Raw genomic sequence first — 21,817 nt, forward strand, 5'->3', positions numbered from 1 at the left:
CTGTAGTAATAGTTAAAATAATGAGTGAGTCTTTTTGGTGCTTGGTATTTTGGTACGTTTAGAGGAACAATCCCATTAATTAAGCAAATTGGTGGGACATCAATTTATACAATTCTTACAGAATATGAAATTGCTACAATTGACATAAGATAGAAGCCTCAAATGATTATAGTAATATAGCAAAAGCCTTCAGGACTTAAGTGCAGCCTTAGGGACATCAGTCCACAGTAATGTACTGTTAACACTTACAGATTATTACTTATAGACTTTGCTGATGATTACAGCAATATATTTATTCTACACAAAGTTATTGAATATACACTATGTGCAAAGCACCTGCCAGGCTTTGTGGAAAATACAGACAGTTGTATAACATTTAGACCCTTATCTAAAGCAACTTGTAATTTATAAAACTTGACATTGCTTATGGCTGCAGGGACTATGTGTAGTCATAAACAGTTATTTTTTCATGAGTAATTTATGACCACTGAAATGCAATGCACATTTGAGAGTAAAGAAACAAATATTAAGGATGATAGTTTCTAAGACACATGCCTCCTATTCTCATCTTCTCCATGTGCCACAGTGTATGTTTCTACTTCTTATTTTAAGGTTGAAGTGGCCTTTTGTTAAATAAAAAGAGTCGTAAAAAGTAGAAACTGACTGACTGCAAATGTCATGTCCAGTTATCTCCCATATGACATCCCATGACAGCCCCTCCTTTCTATTATTTCTGCATCTTGTATAGGATGGCCTGCTACAGGATGTCATCCAACAAGGCCTACAGTCCTAAAACAGAGTGTTAACTGGGCTGATGCCTCCATTTGGGGGAAATACCAGAATCTTCACAGGTGTTTGTTCATTAAGAAAGAAAGAAAGGGCCAGGCACGGTGGCTCACGCCTGTAACCCCAGCACTTTGGGAGGCTGAGGCAGGTGGATCACTTGAGGTCAGGAGTTCAAGACCAGCCTGGCCAACATGGTGAAACCTTATCTCTACTAAAAATACAAAAAAATTAGCTGGACGTGGTGGCACTTGCCTATAACCCAGTTACTCAGGAGGCTGAGGCAGGAGAATCACTTGAACCTGGGAGGCAGAGGTCGCAGTGAGCCAGGTTGGCACCACTGCACTCCAGCCTGGGCGAAAAAGCGAGACTCTGTCTCAAAACAAACAAGCAAACAAACAAACAAAGGCTTTGAAGGAGTGTGATGATTCACAGTGTGCCTGCACACTGGGGCTGGCCTATGAGCTTTTATCTTATCTATTGTGAAAAGAGTAGGTGGTCAGAAACTTTTAGAGCAATTTGATAATTTCATGCCCATTAACTTTAATAATAAAATAATTACATTTATAGTTTTTGTCTTGTTTTTATTTCATTTTATTATTCTACTGATTTATTGTATTTTATAAAAGTATTGGCTCAAAAGTGATAGATTTGAAATAACTTTTTAAAAAACTCGTTCTTTACCACAGATAGTTTGAAAAGCACTATTAAAGAAGCTTTTCTTGATGGAGTAAAGACTTAAATGTAAAACTCAAAACTATAAAAACTCTAGAATAAAATCTAGGCAGTACCATTCAGGACAAAGGCATAGGCAAAGATTTCATGATGAAAACACCAAAAGCAATTGCAACAAAAGCAAAAATTGACAAATGAGATCTAATTAAACTAAAGAGCTTCTGAACAGCAAAAGAAACTGTCATCAGAGTGAACAGGCAACCTATAGAATGGGAGAAAATTTTTGCAGTCTGTCTATCTGACAAAGGTCTAATATCCAGAGTCTACAAGGAACTTTAACAAATTTACCAAGAAATAAACAACCCCATTAAAAAGTGGGCAAAGTACGTGAACAGACACTTCTCAAAAGAAGACATTCATGTAGCCAAAAAACATGAAAAAAAGCTCAACATCACTGATCAGTAGAGAAATGCAAATCGAAACCACAGTGAGATACCATCTCACACCAGTCAGAATGGAAATTATTAGAAAGTCAAGAAACAAGAGATGCTGGTGAGGTTGCAGAGAAAAGGAAAGCTTTTGCACTGTTGGTAGGAATAAATTAGTTCAACCATTGTGGAAGACAGTGTGGCGACTTCTTAAAGATCTAGAAGCAGAAATAGCATTTGCCCCAGCAATCCGATTGTAAATCATTCTATTATAAAGATACATGCACGTTTATGTTCATTGCAGCACTATTCACAATAGCAAAGACGTAGAATCAACTCACATGTCCATCAGTGATAGATTGGATAAAGAAAATGTGGTACATATACACCATGGAATACTATGCAGCCATAAAAAGAAACAATATCATATCCTTTCCAGGGACACAAATGGAGCTGGAAGCCATTATCCTCAGCAGACTAACACAGGAACAGAAAACCAAACACTGCACGTCCTCACTTACAAGTGGGAGCTGAACGATGAGAACAGAGGGACACATGAGAAGGAATGACACACACTGGGGCCTGTCAGTGGGGAGAAGGGAGGGAGAGCACCAGGAAGAATAGCTAACGGATTAATACCTAGGTAATGGGTTGATCTGTGCAGCAACCCACCATGGCACATGTTTACCTATATAACCTGCATATTCTGCACATGTACCCCGGATCTTAAAAGTTGAAAAAAAAAACCTTTAACAGAAAAAAAGAATATTTTCTTGATTCAGAAAGTGTTCAGCTTCCCTCCTCTCCACATTAGTTTCTTTTTTACCATGTATATTTCTGCCAGAGCAAGCTCCTGGGTATTAATTTTTAGCCAACATGTGATACAGGAGAAGGCAGACTTCTTTAATTTAAAAAAATTAATTCCCTAAATAGCCATCAAATTACTCCATTGTAAAACCAAGTTAAAGAGCTTCCAAGCTTAAAACTTTTAAAAGAGAAATGCAGTTTTTAAAAAGGTAATTATCTGTTTTTAATCAAAGCTTTGTTTTTGCCAAAATATTATATTAAATTTCTATTATATGTATTAAGCCAGTGTAGCAGACTAAAACTTTAGGATTTAAAAATGTAAATAACTGAATAGAATTAACTGTTGAATCTATTTATGTCAGGATGCTTGACTGAGACTATTCACCAAGTAAGCCTAGTAGAAAATGGCCTGTTAGAAAATGCACGAGCCCATAAGCCAGCCAGGTTGACAGGTCATTGCCCTGGACTTCCGTCATCTTACCTATAAAATAAAGCTGCCTATGAAATGAAGGGGTCAGCCCAGATGAACCCCAGGGCCTTCTCCATTTCTAATATTCCATACGTCTGTGAATTTAATTCCGTAATCATTTTAAACTACTGTATTTTTTTTTTTTTTTTTGAGCCAGGGTCTTGCTCTGTTGCCCAGGCCAGAGTGCAGTGTTGTGATCACAGCTCACTGTGAACTGCTGAGCTCAAGAGATCCTCCCACCTCAGCCTCCTGAGTAGCTAGGACTTAGAGGTCCACAACACCACTCCTGGTTGGTGCAAAAGTAATTGCGGTTTTTGCCATTAAAAGTAATGCACTTATTTTTGTACCTGTATATATGTTTGTCGGGGTTTTTTTTTTTTTTTTTTTTTTGAGACAGGGTTTTGTTATGTTGCCCATGCTTGGCTTCTGTGTTTTTAAGAGCTGCATGGATGACTCCATTGCATACCAGAGTTGAAAGTCATAGACCAACAGGCTAGGGAGCTGACTGGGCCAATAGAAGAAAAAACATGGGAGGTGCAATGTAGGTGAAGGAACTCAACAATGGCAAAAGAAGTGACACATTCTAACATGGAAAAGATGGAAACAACTCATAGCTTTAAGTTGAGATGGTAACAGAGACGTTACTTTCCGTCTTGACCACTTGTTGATCACACGAGGCTGAGGGTTAAGATGTTGGCAGAGAGAACCAAAGATTTATAAACTGACCCAAGAAGGTCTGAGGCCTTTTTGTCTATGGATATTTTACCCTGGCATGTACACTCACATGCAATGTTCTCATTTGGCCTAAGAGTGCCTTCTACATTGTAAGGACATCATCATATACTTAGAAGGTTTATTTGATTTTAGAGTTGTGCCAGGGCTCTTGGCTTGACAAAGAAAGGTAAAGTGATTCTGTCTTCATCTATGCCACTCTTTTGATCTTTATCAGATATTACCTGGCTTGTCTGGAGCCAGCCTGTAAGGTCAGGTGACCTTTCTCTCCATAGTTCCAGGGTTTGGTGAAGCATCTTACAGCACTAAGTATTGATTGAACATCTGTCAGTGACCTCTGCAAACTCTGCTTTTGTTGTAGGAAGCAGTACAGGTTTTGATTAAGCACTCAGCTGATGTCAATGCAAGGGACAAGAACTGGCAGACCCCTCTTCATGTGGCAGCAGCCAACAAGGCTGTCAAATGTGCAGAAGTGATCATTCCCCTGCTGAGCAGTGTCAATGTCTCCGACCGAGGGGGGCGCACAGCCTTGCACCATGCAGCTTTGAACGGCCACGTGGAGGTGGGTATTTTTATCATTCAGAATTGGAACGCTCCCTCCAGGCACTTTCAGCCACAAGTGGAAACTGATCTTCTTGCTGAGATATTAAAGAATGTGATGAAAACATTTGTACACCAAACCTTCAGCATCTATATCATTCTCAACTTTAGAGCCACAATGAATTGAAAAAGTAGGCTGTCACTTCAATCTTTTCCTCTGACACACATGATACAGTTCCTGCTCTGACATCATATTTCTACTTTGTCAGAACTCCAGATCTCTGACCTGCCTTTAGATTTCATGTTAATTTGGCTCAGATCACCTGCAGGCAGTGAGGAGGCCTCACCATTACAGAATGTATGCTTGATTTCATTGTTGGTTATCTTTCAGATGGTCAATTTACTCTTGGCCAAAGGGGCAAATATCAATGCATTTGACAAGAAGGACCGGCGTGCTCTGCACTGGGCAGCATACATGGGTAAGGATTCCATGCGTGGAAAGCAAAGTACAGATAGCCTTAACTCAATAAGCCACGGGTCTCTTGTTGACCATGTAGGTTTTCTCCAGTCTGACTTCTTTTCAAGTTTGGGTTGCAATTGAATGAAAATTTGGTACATTTTACTGGCATGCATAGTGGGCTCCAGTTGGGCAGTTGCTTTGTCAGATATTTATTTATCCTACAAAGAAGAGGAGGAATGAATCATGGTTTGGGCCTCTTTGAATGTGCTTCAGTCTGGATTGGAAAGCTGCACAGATTGTGCTTATTTTAACTTGTCATGGCAGTAAAATAAGGTGTTTTAAAAAGAGAGAGCACTGGCTAGGAAAGCAAGGACACAAATTCCATTCGTCTTTTTTAATTTATAAATATTTTTGAAAGAAACAGGAAGAAAGGAAGAAAAGACAAACCTTTGGCTATTTTATAGGTGGAGGGCACCAGAAGTACTGAGGATTATCCTGATAGTCCACTGACAACCAAACTAAAGCCTGCAGTCCTCATTTCTGCCCGCTTGGGAGAGGTCACATTTCTAGGTTTTTCCTTTTCACTTTTGTTGGCAAATCCCACTGACAAATGATAGATCTCACAGTTTATTCTAAGTGTAGACTTGTGGGAAATGAAGAACTAAAATATTTCCTTTGTGTTTCTAATTGGAGAACATCCTGCTATTAGAAAAATAGGATTCTATCAGCACCAAGTTGTAAACAACCTGAATACCCATCCCCAGGAGACTGTTTTGGTAAATTCTGGAAGATCCACACAAGGGGACACTTTGCAGTAACTACAGTGATGAGTCCATGAGTGTCTATTAACACAGATTCTGTGATATGTTAAGTGAAAGCATATTATAAAGCAGTATAAATAAAATAATTCTCATTTTCATTTAAAAATCTGTATAATAACAAACCTGGAAAATATTATATGCAAGAATTTTAATTGATTGTCTCTGGGGATTTATGATTGTGAATGATTTTGGTTTTCTTTTAATACTTTTTTGCCTTTCTGAATCCTTTTTAACAAACATATGTGCCTTTTATCATCACTTTAAAAATTAACATTAATTGTAGGGAGAAAGAATAGGTTGGGGCAGGGATCAAAGAAAGTATGTGGCTAAAGATGGGTCTGAATGAATCCCTGTGCTTAAAAAAACGGAATCTTAAACTTTTACAAGCATTAGCATGTTTTTTAAAAAACATTGACATGGATTTTCGAGTTGGCTGAAGCATATGAAATGACTAGGTGGCACCTGCAGGACTGGAGCCAGTGACTGCGGGAGACAGCTGTGTAGGTCGAACACACACTAAGCTAGTGTGGATAGGACTCAAAGAATGCGAAATTTCAAGCTTGTTCTCTGCTGATGTATATACAGTTAAAGCATTTGGATAAATGACTCTAAAGAAATCAAGTCATTGTTTTGTGTGCTATCAGGATACAAATAGGAATAATAGGCAAAACCAGGGCAAATAGCTTAAGACAGCACCACTAATAATTGAAAAAAAAAATTTCTATATACAAGTCTTGGGGAGAAAAGAGTCAAATTTTAATAAAACAAGCCAATACTTCCCCCGACTCCACCACACACACAAAGTCCTGGAGTCAGTACTTGTCTTCTACCCTTCAATTTTCAGCTGTATTTAGAGCAATGATCCTGAAGCACTGAACAGTCTTCAGTGCTGAAAGAAAGGTCAATGCTTTTTTGTTTGTTTGTTTGTTTATTTTTTGATACAGGGTCTTGCTCTGTTGCCCAGGCAGGAGTGCAGTGGTGCGATGTTGGCTCACTGCAGCCTCCGCCTCCCAGGTTCAAACAATTCTCATGCCTCAGCCTCCTGAACAGCTGGGACTACAGGCGTGTGCCACCATGCCCAACTAAGTTTTTAGTAAAGACAGGGTTTTAGTAGAGTATTTTTAGTAGAGACAGGGTTTCACCATGTTGTCCAGGCTTATTCTATATGTGGTGAATTATGGAACAGAGTAAAATATTGTAGAAAACAATGCTCACAGGAGCTAAAACTAGAAGGGTTTTCTGTTTGGCCTCTAATTCATGAGGATACTTTTAAGTTGAGCCATATGAAATTGCCATTTTTGTGGGTCCAAATACAGTTAAGCAACAGTAATTTTATATGATTAAACAGTAATCTATGGTCATTTTCATTAATTTTTTTTCTTTTATCAGTTTTTCCTAACTGAATTGTCATTGTTAAACTTTTCAGTGAGGAATGCCAATTGTTTTCAAAAGCATTGCTTTTATTTTAACACAACATTTTTTAAGGCTCTCTACTGATATCTTGGCAACACCTCACCATTATTCATTAGCATGGTAACAGGTATCACCTAGATCTCCTTGAAGAGAAGGCTCATATGAATCATCGTTTTTCTTCCCACAGCATTTACATTATGCCTGACTATAGGAGTTACTCAATAAATATTTGTTGAATAGTTGCCATGAATATTTTCCAGTTTTTACAAATAACTCAGCAAAATACTGGTGGCAATAGAAGCTAATAGTGATAATTTAGGTGAAATGAATCAGCAAATTGTCCTATAAAGGTTAATGATGTTTTCTGCTGCTTTGTTTGTAAAGGCCACCTGGATGTTGTAGCACTGCTCATTAACCATGGCGCAGAAGTGACCTGTAAGGATAAGAAGGGTTATACCCCTCTGCATGCTGCGGCCTCCAATGGACAGATCAATGTTGTCAAGCATCTCCTGAACCTGGGGGTGGAGGTGAGCTATAATGAATGCATCACTGCATGGCCTGTGTATTTGTGAGATTTCTGTTAATTCTAAAGTTAAATCCTGTTTGCACTTTAATTCAAGGGCAGGGGAGTTGTTTTCTAGCATCCTGTCTTTTTAAGTTTTTTGTGGGCAACTGGTAAAGGGCAGTGGGGGCATACACTAAGCAGAGGAAAACTGGAAACTGAATAACTTTCTATATCAACATAGATAAATATATAAACATATAGATTCTATGTAATATATATTAACCAGTTGTTTTTAAAGACTGGCCAAGGTTCTGCATCCCACCTTCCGAATGTAGCCTTCTAAGTCATGACTTACAGCAGAAATGAATGAATAAATGGCAGAGACAAACATCAGCAATGTCTACTCTTGAGCTGGAGAAGTTGGACTGCTGCATTCTCCTTCTGCTGGTAGAACAGGAGCAGTGGTGAGGCTGGAACATCCTGTCCCCCAGGAAAGGAAAACTAAGTTGCTATACGACCATAATGATGAAACCAGGCACCCAGGGCGGGTCTCAGAAAGCAATAGGGGGCCATGGACGAAGCACACCTCCTGACGGCACCACTGCTCTGCTACTAAAATGGAACCTGGTGAGGTGTCAGGCTCCCGAGCAAAACAGATATTGGGTTCTGACCCGCCTTCCGTGTTTAGGCTCCACAGCCACCTCCCCTGCCATCTCCACAGTCACCTCCCCTGCTATCCCCTACCATTTCTTGAGGTTTGCTGTGCCCCAACCCTAGAGTGTGGGACTCTTTTTGTTCTCTTCTGATTTACTTCTCTTTTGGTGTTTTGAAAGCAGCTTTGTGCTTCACCTTTTATCCCTTTGTTAGCTGAAAAATACCTCTCCCCAGGATGAAACTTCTCTCTCTCCAGTTCATTTTTTGCCGTATTGACGTTTTGGTGATGTTTACCATGGGGTGACAAGCATTCCCAGGATGACCACACTGGGGCAAGAGTAAGCTCTGAACAATTATATTGACGGATGGCTATCTCCTTTCTCTAGCCACAGCAATTATGCTTTTTGTGGAAAATGGAGTAAACTGGCTCCAATGACTTGAATCACCCTGTGTTGGACTCTTTTGCAGATTGATGAAATCAATGTCTATGGAAATACAGCGCTTCACATTGCCTGCTACAATGGACAGGATGCTGTGGTTAACGAGTTGATTGACTACGGTGCTAACGTGAACCAGCCAAACAATAATGGGTTCACCCCTTTGCATTTTGCTGCTGCCTCCACTCATGGTGCTTTGTGTCTTGAATTGTTAGTAAACAACGGGGCGGATGTTAACATTCAGGTATGACACTCTTGGTCTCTGTGTTGAATGCCTTTTCATTGAGCTTCTATTTGAGCAAAATCAACTGCTGCAAATGATACCATGTTTTAGTGAGTTGGAACCCTGAGCACTTTGACTCACACAGCCTTGTCCTGGATTTGGAGGCCATAAAAAAAGTTGTGTGGAGGCTGAGGCGGTGGATCACGAGGTCAGGGGTTTAAGACCAACCTGGCGAAGATGGTGAAACACCATCTCTACTAAAAATACAAAAATTAGCCAGGCGTGGTGGCGGGTGCCTGTAATCTCAGCTACTCAGGAGGCTGAAGCAGAGAATTGTTTGAACCCGGGAGGCGGAGGTTGCAGTGAGCTGAGATTGTGCCACTGCACTCTAACCTGGGCAACAGAGCAAGACTCCATCTCAAAAAAAAAAAAGAGATTGTGTTATTTTTATCCAGGAGTGGTGGTATCAGCTGAGAGGTACCAAGGCTCCAGCCGTGTGTTCTTTTTAGCTTAGTGAATGTGTCAGGACAAATACTGGATCTCTAGGATGTTGACTTGGCCCAGAAGCTAATACTGAAGTGAATGTTGAGCTGATAAGGCAGTGCTGCTAAGAATTCAAAGGGAGGCCTAATAATGAATGTGGGCCTGTTTCCAACTCCAGTTTGGGTTTAGAGCTTCTCAGATACCTTCTTCTTCTTCTTCTTTTTTTTTTTTTTGAGACCGAGTTTTGCTCTTGTCATCCAGGCTAGAATGCAATGGCGCGATCTCAGCTTACTGCAACCTCTGCCTCCTGGATTCAAGCGATTCTCCTGCCTCAGCCTCCCCAGTAGCTGGGATTACAGGCATGCACCACCATGCCCAGCTAATTTTTTATATTATTAGTAGAGATGGTGTTTCACCATGTTGGCCAGGCTGGTCTCAAACTCTTGGCCTCAAGTGATCCACCTGCCTCAGCCTCCCAAAGTGCTGGGATTACAGGTGTGAGCCACTGTGCCTGGCCAATACCTTCTTAAAGCAAACCCCAAATAGTGGCTTCAGTGATGTAGCACTGAGCTGGTCGTCACAATCATTCCTTTATTCCGCAAATTTACATCAGAGTGCCCTCTGTTTGGTACTGGAGGAGTGCTCCAAGATGAGACTCAGTCTCTGCCCTTAAGGAATTTATAGTGTAGTAGGGAAATAACATGCCCTCAGGCAATCATGAGCAAGAGAAGATATCATGAGAAGAGTCATAAAGCATTGCAAACTGTAAGAAGCAAGTGTTGACCTGTTTTTTGCTTGGGAATAAGAAATGGAGATCGATTTTGAGCAGAGACTTGGAAGATTGATGTAGTTGAGTTGAGGAGGAATAGAGAGAATTTGAGAGAGAGTGTTCCAGATAGAACAGCATGAGCAAAGAGGGATGGGAATTCTGGATAGAAAAACCTCTAGGTAACTCATCAGCTTGCCATGTGACAGATAACCAAGGGGAACTTATCACGTAGCATTCATAATTTGGGTGACATCACTTGAATGCATTTAGATTGTAGCAGAATATCCTAAGCTGTGCTAGAAAACCTTTTACTCAACCAAGGCTTCCCCTCTTCCCGGCACACAGGGCTCCTTAAGTCCAGTGTATTCTGTCTCTGGTTTTGAAAAATACGATTTCTAAGGTGTAATTTCAAGAATATCACATCAATCTATTTTAATAACCTTCTCTATTCACTATTAAAATCTTTTATTTTTTTCATAATTTCTAGTAGTGATGAAAGATGTGACAGATTTTCAGAATAGCAATTGATTGTCTCGAATAGAGTATAATTTTATGAACATGCCAAGTGTGGTGGCTCGGCCTGTAATCCCAGCTCCTTGGGAGACTGAGGTGTAGGATTCCTTGAGCCCAGGAGTTTGAGATCAGCCTGAGCAACCTAGTGAGAGCCTGTCTGTAAAAAACTTTTTTATTTTTAATTGTATGACAGAAAGGAGCCAGAAATGAGCTGAAATGTGATTTGACCAAGGAAGAGGACTCATCTACTGGATGATTTTGAGCCCAGGGAGCTTGGGCCTCTCCAGGATCTGCAGGCCACTAATAATTCTAGGGGCCATATGATCAGACCTGAGCATTAAAAACAGTAATCTGGTCATAGAACACCAAAGGCAGGAAACATAAAGGAAAATAATCATATATATGACTACAAAAAAAGTCTTAAACATTTGTATAACAAAACAACAACAACAAAACCTCTAACATGAAATTCAAATAAGAACAACTTAGGGAAAATTTTCTTCAATATACATGATAAGCAAATAGTTAATATGCTTGATATATAAAGAGCTCATACAAATCAATAAGAAAAAGTGATTGCTACTAGAAAACATGGAGCAAAAGTCAGATCACAAGCGAGAATAAAAAGTACATTAAACTTGTGAAAAACTAGTATTACTGGTAATTAGAAAAATACAAACGAATACAAAAACGTACATTTGTGTTAAAGAATGGCAAGTATCAAAATGGCTAATAATACCTAGTATTATTCAATGAAAAAATAAAAATGCAATAAAGAAATGTGATCTCATTTTTTAATGCCAAAATGTTACGGTTATGTGTGTAGATGATGCAAAGAGCGAGAAAAATCTCTGGAGTATGTACCAATATGCTAGCAACAATTATCACTGCAGAGAGACAAAATTATGATTTAGGTCGTCCCTTCCTTCCTTCCTTCCTTCCTTCCTTCCTTCCTTCCTTCCTTCCTTCCTTCCTTTCTTCCTTTCTTCCTTCCTTCCTTCCTTCCTCTCTCTTTTTTTTTTTTGAGATGGAATTTTGCTCTTGTCATCCAGGCTAGAGTGCAATGGCAGCATCTCGGCTCACTGCAACTTCTGCCTCCTGAGTTCAAGTGATTCTCCTGCCTCAGCCTCCCGAGAAGCTGGGATTACAGGCACCTGCCACCATGCCCAGCTAATTTTTGTATTTTTTGTAGAGAGGGGGTTTTGCCATGCTGGCCAGGCTGGTCTCTAACTCCTGAGCTCAAGCAATCTACCCACCTCAGCCTCCCAAAGTGCTGGGATTAGAGGTGTGAGCCACCATGCCTGGCCTTTAGTTTTTTTTTTTTTTCCTGTATATGCTTTTGTCTTCTGATTGTGAAACAATGATAATTTTAAAAAATTATTTTTATTGTTATTATCATTATTTTTTTGTTAAGACAGGGTCTGGCTCTGCTGTCAGAGGTGGGATCTCGACTCACAGCAACCTCTGCCTCCCAGGCTCAAGCCATCCTCTGGCCTCAGCCTCCCGAGTAGCTGGGATTACAGGTGTATGCAACCACATCCTGCTAATTTTTGTATTTTTTGTAAAGACGGGGTTTCGCCATGTTGCCCAGGCTGGCTGCCAACTCCTGAGCTCAAGCGATCTGCCTGCCTCAGCCTCCCAAAGTGCTGGGATTACAGGCATGAGCCACTGTACCTAGCAGAGCATGTTATTTTTATACCTAGAAAAACGAGAAAGCTATTTTCACTTTTGAAAGAAAGAAAACCCAGGTGTAGCAGACCTAGAGAGAACTGATTAGTAGATAACTAGAAATCAATAAAACTGGCATTGGTAAGAGGTAATAAGGGAACAGGGGAACGGGGAGGAGCTGACTGAAGGGAGAGGCTTTGGAGAAAGACAATCAGCAAGACTTGGCGGGACATGAACTGGAAGAGTTGAAGACTAATGTAAGGATTGAAATGTGGCAAAGAGGCCAGGCGCAGTGGCTCATGCCTATAATCCCAGGACTTTGGGAGGCCGAAGTGGGTGGATCACCTGAGGTCAGGAGTTCAAGACCAGCCTGACCAACATGGTGAAACCCTGTCTCTACTAAAAATACAAAAATTGGCCAGGTGTGGTGTCTGTCACCTGTAATCCTAGCACTTTGGGAGGTACAGGCAGGCAGATCACGAGGTCAGGAATTTGAGACCAGCCTGACCAACTTCATGAAAGCCAGTCTCCACTAAAAATACAAAAATTAGCTGGGTATGGTGGCACGCACCTGTAATCCCAGCTACACAGGAGGCTGAGGCAGGAGAATTGCTTGAACCTGAGAGGCGGTGGTTACAGTGAGTTGAGATCCTGCCACTGCACTCCAGCCTGGGCAACAGAGCAAGACTCTGTCAAAAAAATAAAATCAATAAAATAAAATTGGAAGGAAGGAAGAAAGAAAGAAATCCAGTGAAGAAAGGTGGTACAGCAGAGTAGTTAAGTGTTCAGTTCTGGGGCCAGACTGCCGAAATTCCAATCCTAGCCTTGACTTTTAGTATCTATCTAATCATAAACAAGCTCTCTGTGTGTCTCAGTTTATCTGTAAAATTAGAGAAGCAAAAGTATCTTCTCCATGGAACTGCTGTGAACATTAAACAGCTTTATCACACATAAACCATGTAGAATAATATCTGCCACATGATAAGCACTAGAAAAATAGATGTTATCATTAATGTTCCTTAAGAAGGATGTCAGGAGGAAGAGTAGGCGTAGGGAGTTAAACCGATACATTTAGTTTTTGAGAAGCTGATTTTTAGGTTTTGGTATAGCCAGTCTGAGAAGTTCAATAGTGTAAAAGGTGGTGTTCTAGCATGAGAGACTGGTAGAGAACAGAAGAAAAAGTGTAGGTTGCTTCATTCATGTAAAGGTGATTGCTGAAACCAGGAGAAAGGGACGAGACCGCCCAAGGAGAGAGTATGTAATAGCACAAGTACAGAAAGTGAGACAGCCCTTTACTCTTAGGATCAGGAGGAGGAGAAAGAGCCAGAGAAACGGATGAAAAAAGGTGTTAGAGGAGACAGGAAGGAGTGTCATGTTTTCATGAAGGTGGAAAGCAGACAGAAAAGAATGGGGCATCAAAGAGACCAAGGAACTGTCGTCCGAGGTTGGGAAGGAGTTTTTGTGTGGGGCTGAAGTTGCTGAGCATGGTGTTGAGGGGGCAGGAAGCACACGGGTGGCCAAACTGTCAATGTTCCCAAAACTGTAGACATCTGTCTTGCCATCCTGGTGTCTGAAGGACATCCTGTGAATCCTTCAAAGGAAGGGAAATTATTGAAACTTAATAAAGGCACTCTCTTTACCAACCTCCACTTAATTAATTCACGGGGTTGTCTGATGCACTTCATTCCATCTGTAAAACATGCCACCGATGCTCTCGGTGTGCCTGAGACCTGAGGCTAGAAGGCTACTCTCTGGCACAGCTGCCTACTGCTTCCAGTTAACTGACCAGTGGTCAGTTCAGATTGGAGAAGGGACTTCAACTGCTGTGATACATTGGTTTTTGCAGCCCCTTCTTCCCTTCCACAAATGGAACTGAAAAGCATAATTCCTTAATTTTAATATTTATTTTTTTCCTGTGGACTGCTAATCATAACTCGAATGTAAGAAATGTCATTTTAAAACTATGAGATTTGGGTTCATTATGATTGAATCTGTGTAAATAGGATTTTGAACCAAATCTAGCCTTCATTCTCAGTCTCCCTTCATCTATTCTGTTTGTATCCTCTGATTTCCTAATTCTCTTTGAACCCTCCTTAGTTATTCCAGATCCACTCTGGATGCATGGATCATCTAACATTTCCGTAGAGCCATCCTGTCTGACTCTGGAGGTAGCTGTCTAATTAAAGTTGTTATCTCCCTATACCACATTGCTCCTTGGATTTTGAAAGTGTTTGTAGATTGCAAGACAATTTGTATTTGTTTAGATTTTCCAAAGGTTGAGGGAAATAGCATATTGAAATGCAGCCAGTACCTACCCACATGTTCACTTTGTTTTCTTCTATTCTCACAAAACAGTAAAAGTTATGTCTTCATGAGCAATTAAAAGATGGATGGGAAGAGGAGGAGGGATGTGTATTCAGCCTGCATTTTACAGTTCCTCATTTTGCTTAGATTGATTGACTCTGGCTCTGTTTTTTGACTTCATAATATGAGTTTAATTGTGATAAAATAAAGATATACTTTACTGATACTATAATCCACTGATGGTTTACTTGTAATTTGTAAATAGGTAGAACATGAGAAAGTATAAAATATTTTTTCTTCCCCATTAGAGACCACATTGTAATTTCTGTAGCATCTCAAGGCTTTTTTAGCAAGCATTCAAAGCATTAAAGAAGGCACTAGACATAGAGCTGTGCTGGATACGACTTAGAAAGACAGACTCAGAAATTGCCATTGCCAGGTTGTCTACCTCCTGGTCAGTGACATTTAGCCTGTGCATGGTCTCAGTTCTTTTCTATCTGTGGGCTCTTAGATCATTTAGCTCTAAGAGATGGGAGTTGAAACATGTCTGCTTGAAGTGGACCAGTTCCCTTCTCTATATGTACCAGGACCAAATTATGGAATAGGTTGTGTTGGAGAAGTTGAAGGTGAAAACTGGAATAGGCAAGAGTAGGTAGTGATAGGGACAGAGTACTTAAAACTTTGGGGAAGTGAGGAGAAGGAGAGGAATGAGTGAGCCAACCACGTTCCGTCTCTCTTGCCCTTAGAACCATATGAAACAAAACAAAATAAATTGGACTATGTGTGGCTTTTTCACACCAGTATTTTAGATGGCTCTTCCATTGAATTAGGAAGACTTACTGGGCTTCTCACCTTATTTGACCCCACCCCTAACCCCAGGGTGGACTTAGTGTTATTCCATAGAGGCTTCATTGCTCTGTAGTAGGGCCACTGAGCTGCGTGACCCCAGGGGTGTACCATGCCACAGAGAACATTATGCTTTCAAGACCCTGGGGAGTAACAATGTCTGTAAATTTAGGGAAGGTATATGAGATATTGGAAGATGAGGAAAGAAGGCATTAGGATTAAAAGAAAAAAAAGAACGGATTTCTGAGGAGACTGGTGGTCAAGAAAATATAAACACTCCTTTTAGTTCAAAGATTAATCTTCCTTAGGCAATGCTGAGTTCTGCCCTGAAAGAGTACTAATATTTGTCAGAAAATATTTTAATCCTCAGTACTTTTCCTTTATGACTTGATTATGCCTAACTCAATAGAAGCACTTCTTGCTTAATTAAATGGATTATCAAAATAACAAAAATTTCGAAGCCCTAAATTCTATGGGAAAATGTAACTAGAAAATTGGAGGGAGACTAGAAATTAAGAAAAAGATTTTCATAAAAGCTTTGAATAGATGGAAGAATTACACATACTCTCTCTTTTGAGAAAGCAAGGAATGTTTTATTTTTGTGTGCAGTTCTAGGGATAGTAGCAACAGCCAGAACCCCTGCATGCTAAATTTCAACTTCTCAGATCATGAAACTCAGTAGGGTTCCCTAGTCTCAATTTTAATATTCTGAGTTCTAACCTTTAAGGGCTAAATAAAAAGTATTATCCTTTTGAGTTTCATTGGTTTTCAATAGCTTTTTGAAATAATGAGCTCCCTTTATATCCATAACATATGAACAAAGCTGCCCCAAAATGGCTGCCATGATACTCTTAATGCTTCCTTCCCAATTTCCCCACCTTATCTACCTGTTTCCCTATGTGAAGAAAAAAATATCAGCTGTAGCCTGGACTCTGGCTATAAATGAATCCAGGCAAAGATACGCGAATATGGATGCAAAGCAATTGTCACCACTGATCATATGGCTGTTCTTTGCATTTTACCTAACTTTGGTCATCTCCATTTACTTGTCCCTTTACCAAAGGCACAAACGCTCTCAGAGAAAAGAAGGTTGTGGTGTTTGCTATCCCTGAAATGGGACTGATTTTGCCCATCACACACTTCAGAGATCACTTCTGCTTTGTCTCTCTGCCTGCAACTTAGATAGCTACCACCAAGTTGGTGGTTACCCCTTGGTAAAGCCTTTAAGCTCCGTTCTAGGCATGGAAAATTGCTTAGCTAAATAGTGTGAAGATATTTTATAAATGCTGAAGTATTTATAGCTTTAGATATATTTAATTAATAATTACTTATGGTTTCATATTAAGAGGAAACACTGGAGCAAAATTTAAAGAAATAGCTCCACCTAGGGACAAGTTAATGCCAACTCCACAATTTCTGCCTTCTCTCTCCTTAGTTATTTATCTTGAAGTGTCATCACTTTTTAATTGGAAGCAGGTGTTTTAAATCCTTATTCCAAAGTAGTTCCCAGTTGTTTCAGTCCTTGGAACTGTGTGCAGTCCTGACAACTAAGGCCTAGCTCTGGAATCAGATAACTTTTAGGAGCTCTCCTTCCCGGTATGTCTCATGGTCAGCGATGGTGTTGTATCTTATTCTCTTGATTGCTCCTGTTTTTCCTCTAAAAGTATTATCAAGCTTCAACTCTCCTTTCTCAGTCTGTTCTGATTCAGGTTATACTCATATAAGATGGAGAGAAGATCCTATTATTTCTTTTCTTCCCACATCTACCTGAGAACATTGAATTACAATGATACGTGCTTTTTTTTTTTTTCAATCAAGATGAATTTACTGTTCTAATTAACTTTTTTTTTCTTGGCACAGACTATGTGTAATCCCTTTTTTATTTCTAAGGAGTAGACTTATAGAATATAATAAAATTCTTGTGTTAAAACCTTGGTTTTATAACCTATTTTAGCCCACAGTCCAAAGCAGGGGTTAAAAATGGGACCCTCTTACCCCAATTCTGTAGTTCAGGGTTAAGGTACAGAGGTACAGAATTCATATTTCTTTTTTCTTTTTTTCTCTTTTCTTTTCCTTTTTTTTTTTGAGATGGAGTCTCGCTCTGTCACCCAGGCTGGAGTGCAGTGGCGCAATCTCAGCTCATTGCAAGCTCCGCCTCCCGGGTTCACGCCGCCCTAGTAGCTGGGGCTACAGGTGCCCGCCACCACACCTGGCTAATGTTTTGTATTTTTAGTAGAGACAGGGTTTCACCATGTTAGCCAGGATGGTCTCTATCTCCTGACCTCATGATCCTCCCGCCTCGGCCCTCCAAAGTGGTGGGATTACAGGCGTGAGCCACCACGCCTGGCCCAGAATTCATATTTCTAGCAAGAATCCTGGGTGATTCAGACGTAGGCAGTCCTCAGTCCACTCTAAGAAATACTTACCTAAATTATTATTTGTTTTCCAAGATGGAGTTTTTAAAACAGTCATTTTAAAGTACAGACATTTGGATTTCATCACAAAATGAACATGCATTTTTTTTTTTTTTTTTTTTTGAGACGGAGTCTGGCTCTGCCGCCCAGGCTGGAGTGCAGTGGCCGGATCTCAGCTCACTGCAAGCTCCGCCTCCCGGGTTCACGCCATTCTCCTGTCTCAGCCTCCCGAGTAGCTGGGACTACAGGCGCCCGCCTCGTCGCCTGGCTAGTTTTTTGTATTTTTTAGTAGAGATGGGGTTTCACCATATTAGCCAGGATGGTCTCCATCTCCTGACCTTGTGATCCGCCCGTCTCAGCCTCCCAAAGTGCTGGGATTACAGGCTTGAGCCACCGCGCCCAGCCATGAACATGCATTTTTAAAACCTCGTATTTTAACCTCAAACTTAGAGAAATGTTTCCTCTGAGACTTAGAAAAATGTTACATAGATTTTTTTGATAACAATACTTGGATGAAAATACATTCTCTCTATTGGAGATACTTTTATTCTAAAATAACAGTAATATTTTCTTTTGGGCCTATTTTCAGAATAAATTCTGTAAATTACGATTTCTTAGTTACATATGTGGTACCTTGGTATTTAGTATAATGATGATTGGTATATAGATGTTGAACATTTTCTGTGTTTTGGCTTAATCTGTGTCAGGAACTTTCATAATTTCTATCATGAATAGTAAGAAATACATGAATTCAGCACACATTCCCAGTTGATCATTCAAAAGACAATTTCCTAAAAAGTTCCATGCCTTAGTCCTGTAACTTCTAATGAGTTGAGTGAAGCAAGAGATTCTCTTTTGGAACAATGAAAAATTATGGTTTTGTTTTTGTTTTTCTGTTTTTTTCTTTATTTACTTTCTTTTTCTTTTTTTTAACTTTTTTTCTTTTTTCTTTTATTTCATTTTAAAAGTGATTTTTTTAAAAAAAAAAATGGAATTATAATGCAGGGAATAGTGGAGGGTTTCAGATCAGGTTGTTTTTTTTTTTCTTTTCTTTTTTTGAGACAGAGTCTCACTCTGTCACCCAGGCTGGAGTGCAGTGGCATGATCTTGGCTCACTGCAACCTCTGCCTCCCGGGTTCAAGCAATTCTCCCACCTCAGCCTCCCCAGTAGCTGGGATTACAGGCGTGCACCACCATGCCTGGCTAATTTTTGTATTTTTGGTAGAGACGGCATTTCACCATGTTGGCCAGGCTGTTCTTGAACTCCTATATCAAATGATCTGCCTGCCTCAGCCTCCCAAAGTGCTGGGGTTATAGGTGTGAGCCACTGTGCCCTGTCTCAGGTCAGTTTTAAGAGTTGCAGTGATTCAGAGCCATTTGGTCAGCTTCAGCTTAAAGCGGACCATCAAGTTAACACGTTTGTCTTTTTTGTATACTATAGACAAAGGTTGAAAAAAGCATCTTGAAGGAAACTTCCTTCTCCAGTAGATCACAGGAGAGGAATAAAGGTTTCGGATGACTGTTTTTCTAAGCTTTTAAAAAATGTGATATTATGCAATAACTTGACAGGTCATGTGCATTTTATCTTTTCCTTTCAAAATTATCTTTGCCTCTTTTAATTGTTGATCATACTTTTATTTTATTTTATCTTTTTTTAGAAGAATGTCATTCTATCACCCAGGCTAGAGTGCAGTGGTAAAATCCTAGCTCACTGCAGCCTCATGTTGATCATACTAAATAAATAAATAAATAAATAAATAAATAAATAAATGTTTTCAGGGCATTATTAGCAGTGTCCATAGGGGTGTTTCAGATTGGTGTCACTGGCTCATGAGCACCTCCATTGTTTTTCTCTCCCTCTTTTTTTTTTTAGAGTAAAGATGGCAAAAGTCCACTGCACATGACAGCTGTCCATGGAAGGTTCACACGGTCACAGACCCTCATTCAGAATGGTAAGAGAGATGCTTCAGCAGTGTCATTCTTTCAATAGCTTCTTGTTGTGAATTTGGCTATCCGTTACCCGCATATGAAAGTCAGTGCCCTGAGTTTTAGTAAGCATGCAATTACACAATTCTTTGATGTACTTTGCTAAAAACTGTTCATCAGACATGTCATCAATATCCACCTTAATCGTAAAAACATAAAGGCACAGTGTCACAGTCAATTTGGAGTCAGGCACAGAGCATGAGCTTGGAAATTGGAAATGATACATTTATATAGACTCAAGATCCTGTGCTTCTCACTCTGAAACTAATAAAGGTAAGTAGCATTCATTTTCTAGCAACAAATCTGAATTATTTTTAAATTTTGGAGTTCACTATAGTTTCCTAAGTTAAAACTTATTAAGCTAGTTGGGCAAAAGTAGGAAAAATGAGATAACTCAGAGGAAAAGCAGGTAAGGATGTGATATAAAGGATCATAAAATCACAGGCTTAGGCGGGGTGTGGTGGCTCATGCTTGTAATCCCATGCACTTTGGGAGACCAAGGTGGGCAGATCACCTGAGGTCAGGAGTCCAAGACCAGCCTGGCCAACATGGTAAAACCCTGTCTTTACTAAAAATACAAAAATTAGTCAGGAGTGATGGCAGGCGCCTATAATCCCAGCTACTCAGGAGGCTGAGGCAGGAGAATCGCTTGAACTCGGGAGGAGGAGGTTGCAGTGAGCCGAGATTGTGCCATTGCACTCTAGCCTGGATGACAGCGTGAGACTTTGTCTTTAAAAAAAAAAAAAAAAAATCACAGGTTTGACAGAGACCTGGGAAAGTCACATAATACAGTAATATAGTAATTTTCCGGACTCACAACAAAAGGTATACTTGAACCATCAGGTTGTCACTGAAGTCAAAGTACTAGGGAGTATCAGTTTGCATCCTGCTTCATGTTAATAACAGGGGGTCATGGCCAGCAGCATCTGTGAGTGGGTTGACTTTGATAACACAACTTCTGTTAGCAAATCTTAGAGATGATTTAAAAAAAACAACAACCAGGTTTAGTTCAGAGTTTAAGCTGACATTCCAGGTCAATCCAGCAGTTCCTATTTTTAGTTGACCCAAACTTCTACTTCTCAAAATTCTGGTATTAGTCAATTTCCTTGGACCTGTATTTTTCTCGTCTATAAGACTTTCGGATCACATACACTTGAATTACTAGTGGCACTGAGTTATGTCTTAGGCACGCAATACTTAAAACAAAGAAGTCATTTGACATTTGGATGGAAGTCCAGCCAGTGGAATTATGCTTAGGAAGCAAAGTATCTGCAGCAAAGCAAGGGAAATTTGTAAGCATTCCAGTGAAGCTATAGGGGAAAAGAAATCCTAACAAATTTCCAGTGAGCCAAGGAAGGTAAAACAGAAATTAACTATGCAATACCCACTATTCCTAATTTGAAATATGTGCTATGCCTTTGACATTCATTTTATTGAAAAGGCCACCGTGTTTTATTTTGCTGAATGTAAATAAAGGGGGCTGGGGGGAGTGACCCTAGTCTCTTTTGAGCACGTCTCTTATGCCACTGTATTTCTCAACTGTTTTTCAGAAATAATGTCCACCCCCCTTTAAAAACAAACAAAACTTTTAGAAACAAACAAAACTTTTAGAAACAAACAAAACTTAAACAGCTTGGTTCACTTTTAGAGCAACTTCAAGCTCCAGAGACAAGGTTGGAGGGAAAACAACTTATCTCCTTCTAAGCACTGCCTTCCCCACAGGTTCATCCCTGTGTGTCAGGCTGTGCTGGTCATCTCCATGACGCATCTCCCCTCTGTCCTGCTGGCATGCTTACAACAGTCCCAGGGGACTGCTGGCAGCTTTGACCTCTCCAAGAGCCATGTGGGCTGGAAGACTTCCATGTCCTGCCTTGCTAGACTTTTTTT

At 40.1% G+C, this 21,817-nt stretch overlaps 1 protein-coding gene across 10 annotated transcripts in view; it reads left to right on the forward strand.

The window, feature by feature from the left end:
• The window catches only part of ANKRD44 (ankyrin repeat domain 44), a 362,557-nt gene that overhangs the window by 185,309 nt on the left and 155,431 nt on the right, over positions 1-21,817 (forward strand). For all 10 annotated transcript variants that reach the window (XM_033230774.1, XM_033230771.1, XM_033230773.1 and 7 more), the window contains exons 5-9: positions 4,256-4,456; positions 4,826-4,913; positions 7,513-7,655; positions 8,756-8,968; positions 19,818-19,896. In XM_033230774.1, coding sequence (XP_033086665.1) covers positions 4,256-4,456; positions 4,826-4,913; positions 7,513-7,655; positions 8,756-8,968; positions 19,818-19,896 — 724 coding nt within the window. The remainder of the gene's footprint in view (positions 1-4,255; positions 4,457-4,825; positions 4,914-7,512; positions 7,656-8,755; positions 8,969-19,817; positions 19,897-21,817) is intronic.

Source organism: Trachypithecus francoisi, unplaced genomic scaffold, assembly GCF_009764315.1.
Source record: "Trachypithecus francoisi isolate TF-2019V2 unplaced genomic scaffold, Tfra_2.0 Lachesis_group13, whole genome shotgun sequence".
In the NCBI taxonomy this organism is placed as follows: Eukaryota; Metazoa; Chordata; class Mammalia; order Primates; family Cercopithecidae; genus Trachypithecus; species Trachypithecus francoisi.